General features: G+C 37.4%; 1 protein-coding gene across 1 annotated transcript in view; it reads right to left on the bottom strand.

Annotated features, from left to right (window-relative positions):
* Positions 1 to 4,722, bottom strand: part of KIF1B (kinesin family member 1B) — a 183,363-nt gene that overhangs the window by 117,499 nt on the left and 61,142 nt on the right. Inside the window, exons 8-10 of the mRNA XM_037730774.1 lie at positions 3,149 to 3,226; positions 2,369 to 2,434; positions 1,657 to 1,674 (exon numbers count right to left, since the gene is read on the bottom strand). Coding sequence (XP_037586702.1) covers positions 1,657 to 1,674; positions 2,369 to 2,434; positions 3,149 to 3,226 — 162 coding nt within the window. The remainder of the gene's footprint in view (positions 1 to 1,656; positions 1,675 to 2,368; positions 2,435 to 3,148; positions 3,227 to 4,722) is intronic.

Raw genomic sequence — 4,722 nt, 5'->3', positions numbered from 1 at the left:
CCAGGAGGCGGAGGTTGCAGTGAGCCGAGATCGCGCCATTGCACTCCAGCCTGGGTAACAAGAGCGAAACTCCGTCTCAAAAAAAAAAAAAAAAATAAGTGATATGATTTGCAAATTTAGAAATCTATAAAAGTTTCAAGACGAATGTTCTATTAAGTCTACTTATATAGCTTTCTTCATAATCCTTCTTATAACCACCACAGGATAAAGCAAAAAGCACCAACAAAAAGGCAGTGCTAAAATGAAAAAAAATTATATTCTCTAAAAGTAAAAATTAATGCAAATGCTTTACAGGTAACAGCTATTCAAGTATCTGCTGGCTGACTACCATGTCGTGACACTTTAAGAAGCTGCCAAGGGCCAGGCGCGGTGGCTCAAGCCTGTAATCCCAACACTTTGAGAGACTGAGGCGGGCGGATCACTGAGGTGAGGAGTTCGAGACCAGCCTGGCCAACATGATGAAACCCCGTCTCTACTAAAATTACAAAAAATTAGCTGGGGGTGGTGGCAGACACCTGTAATCTCAGCTACTTGGGTGGCTGAGGCAGGAGAATCACTTGAACCCGGGCAGTAGAGATTGCAGTGATCTGAGATTGTGCCACTGTACCCCAGCCTGGGCAACAGCATGAGACTCAGTCTCCAATAAAAAAAAAAAAAAAGGAGAAGCTACTAAGGGGAAAACCAGGGCTTCAAATCACCAGTTTTATAATCCAGTCCCGCAGTCTTGGTATAATCCAATGTTAAACTAAGGATGATCCTACTACTTGCACAAGCACATTTTCTATTCAGAAAAAGTGTACTAAGTGGCTGGCCTCTGTTTCTTTATTTTTTTGAGGAGGAAAGGGAGTAGGCAAGAAACATTTTAATTCCATTTCTTATCAAATATATCCACATCATCTCATCCCACCCATAGACACACAATCCACCAATCAGAAACTCATTTCCAATAGCAGGTTCAATTATAGATTGCATAGACCTCAAGGGAGAATTAAGCCTTTCGGTCATTCAGATTAGTGGAACAGACTTTCATTCCACTATGTAATCCTCGAGGTCTAATATCTCAGTTTAAAACCCCTGAGTAGGCTGGATGCGGTGGCTCATGCATGTAGTCCTGCACACCTGTAGCCCCAGCTACTTGGGAGGCTGAGGCAGGAGAATCGCTTGAACCTGGGAGGCAGAGGATGCAGTGAGCTGAGATTACACCACTGTACTCCAGCCTGGGCGACAGAGTAAGACTCTGAGTAGCTGGGACACTCTGGTCACGTGCCACCACGCCCAGCTAATTTTTCTATTTTTAGTAGAGACGGGGTTTCACCATGTTGACCAGGCTGTTCTCAAACTTTGACCTCAAATTATCCACGTGCCTCGGCCTCCCAAAGTGCTGGGATTACAGGCATGAGCACCGTGCCCCGCCTTGTTTCTTTATTCTTAATTCCTTCTCTAAAGCAGATCATGTTCTATAAATTAATTTTGGTGTGAAATCTCATGATTTGTGGTCACCCTAAACAGCCACTCTAAATTTCAGAGCCAGAAAACAAATGATGAAAAGATTTTTGAAGGCTCCATTCCTACTTATGCTTCGATACGTCCTGATGAGGATTTAAAACATAAAAGTCAATTCTACAGCTAGTTTATCTCTACCAATCCCCACCATACCTTGCTAGTGCAGTTATCCTACAGGTGAAAGCATTTAAAAGAGAAAACAAGAACACAGGATAAGCCTCCAAGTAGAAATTATAATTTGTTCAAATTTTATATCAGAGGTTATAATTTCTCCAAGGCAAGCAAGAAAGCATTTCATTCTTCTTAGCAATTAAAATGAGGTATTAAACTAAACTAGAACACACAGTGACTAATTTAAGTAATGTAGATAATTAAGCCCCTAATTAAAAAAATGTTTTAGCTTTAGTGTTCTATTGTTAAGGAATAGGAAAGAATAAAACTACTGGGGAAAATAAATACGACTGGCCCTCAAATCAACTGCATTCACTAAGCCAAACTGTTCAAAATACTCCAAAAGATACTGCATCCTACTCAGAAAAGAATGCATAGGAAAAGAAGAGACAATAAATATGCTTGATTTTTGTGAGACATAAAATAAGACTCAAAAAATGAGTCAAACATTAAGTAAATGTTGGCTCTAGTTTTTATAGATCTATATTTACTTTTGTTCTCCTTAATCTCTTTTACTTTCAGTACAAAGTCAAACTGTGTTATACCTAGTATCTTATCTGAAAAGCTCCAAAGGAGAAAGGCGAGATCACATAAAGGGCCACAGAAGGACAACCTTCACAGACAATAATAAAATATCACCAAGTATATTTGCTGAATAGACACAACTCCCTTTATAATGAAGTATAAAACTTACCACCTCGGCCAAGGCTGAAATAACTTTGCCCAAAGTTGTAAGAGACTTATTAATATTTGCTCCTTCCTAAAATAAATACCAAAAATGAAAGAATTATGAAGAATTTCTACTACTGCCATATAATACAGAACATAAAACATAAAATATGATTTGCCATATGCTAGCATCTCTTTATTACTACAAGTTCTAAAAACGACCTTTAGTCCTCAATCTGTCCTTTTCTCCACTTGATAATAACATGCTGAGACCACAAGCCTAACTCACAGTCCTAAAGTATCTTCACGATGTTTATGCTCCAAAAGCTTACAGATGTGTGTAGCCTTCTTCCCTCAACTCATCGACATGAAATTTCTGTTCTTCTCACATCTGAATCTCGTATATCCTTTTCCCATGGCCATCTCTTAATTCCATCTAGCCAAATGCTGCCTGTTCCTCAAAATGCAACTCAACTTTCACTCGATGACATTCTCCCTAACTATTTAGTTCGATAACTCATTCTTCCATTGAAGTTACAGATCAGGAGTCTGGAAAATTTTTCCATAAAAGGACAGACACAAATTATTTTAGGTTTTTTGAGCCATATGGTCTCTGTTACAACACTGCCATTGTAGTGCAAAAGCAGCCATAGACAATACATAAACAAATGTATGAAGCTGTGTTTCAATAACATTTTACTTACAAAAATAGCTAGTGGGCTGAATTTGGCCCACTAGCCACACTTTGCTGTCACATGGTACAGAACATTTATTGATCAGGCCATTTACTTGCTAAAATAAATACCTTTAATCGAGTTCCTTTGGCACCAGTTGAATCAGCTCGTTCACTTCCTGCTAGATCCACCAAGCTTATTTTACTGACCTGATAAAGAAAAATAACATGGGGGCAATTCAAACATAAGGAAGATAGAAGTACAAAACATTTAGAGACAGAATGCTTTTTAAAGGATTAAGGTATAGAGAAAATTAAAAGTATTAGAGCTCTTAAATATGACACAAAAAGATGAAGACAACATATATCAGAGTCAGTTTAAATAGCATGCACAGAAGGTGCAGTGGCGCACGGCTGGAGTCCCAGCTACTTGGGAAGCTTCTTTGAGCCCAGGAGTTCAAAGCTGTCTATTGTACCCCAGCCTGACAACATTGGAGAATCCTGTGTCTCTACAAAAAAAATTTTTAATTAAAAACAAAAAGAGCATGCACAAAATTCATAGCAATTATCATAGTTCAAGAAAAGTATCTTTATGGTAAACATGACATATTTTACCAGAGTATGTTATAAAAATTTATAAAACTCATCAACTCAATAAATGGCATACTAAAAATGAAGCTTTAAGCAACTGGAACTCTTACATATTGCTGGTGGGAATATAAAATGGTACAATCACTTTGGAAAATAATTTGACATTTCTTAAGAAGCTACAATAAGACTCAATCATCCTACTCCTAAGTATTTACCAAGAGAACAAAAACAAATGTCCACACAAAGACTTGTACACAAATGTTCACAGCAGCTTCGTCAAAAACTGCAAACAGTTTAAAAGCCCATCAACAGCTGAAGTAATAAACTGTGGTGTATCTGTACAGTGCAATACTCATCAGCAATGAAAAGGAACTACTGATAAACACAAGAGCATAAATGAATCTCAAAATCACTATGCTAAGTAAGACTCCAGGCAAAAAATCAGTACATACTCTATGATTCCATTTACATAAAATTCTAGAAAATGTAAACTAATATATAGTGACAAAAGGCAGGTCCTGAATTGCCTAGGGATTGCAATAGAAGAAGGGATAGAGAAAGCCAGAGAGGAAGTATGAAGCAACTTTTGAGAATAATAAAAATTCTTGGCTGGGCGTGGTGGCTCATGCCTATAATCCCAGCACTTTGGGAGGCCGAGGCGGGTGGATCACTTGAGGTCAGGAATTCGAAACCAGCCTGTCCAATATGGCGAAACCCCGTCTCTATAAAAAAAAATATATTCTCTGTATTGTGGCACTAGTTTCACAGGTATATAAATATGTCAAAACTGACTAAATTTTATGCTTTACGTATGTGCACTTTACTGTATACTTCAATAATACCTCAATAAACTTGTAAAAAAATAAAGCTTCAGGAAAGTTTAGACAAAAGTATCCAAAAGGGATTATCAGGAAAGCTATGATTATGTGATTAACATTAATTTTGTAGATTCGACATCATGAAGGAAGGGCAAAACATACTTCCATATACAGTACAATGTTCTTTGCTGCCATTCAGATAAATACTAACAAATAAATAGCATCAATATTATAACCTCTGGCTAAGCAAGTTATTTGATCATCTATATAAGGAGTATTTCTTTTTTTTTTTTTTTT

The sequence above is a fragment of the Cebus imitator genome, unplaced genomic scaffold, assembly GCF_001604975.1.
Source record: "Cebus imitator isolate Cc_AM_T3 unplaced genomic scaffold, Cebus_imitator-1.0 Scaffold15, whole genome shotgun sequence".
Lineage (NCBI taxonomy): Eukaryota > Metazoa > Chordata > Mammalia > Primates > Cebidae > Cebus > Cebus imitator.
This window is presented reverse-complemented; position numbering and strand designations above follow the sequence as displayed.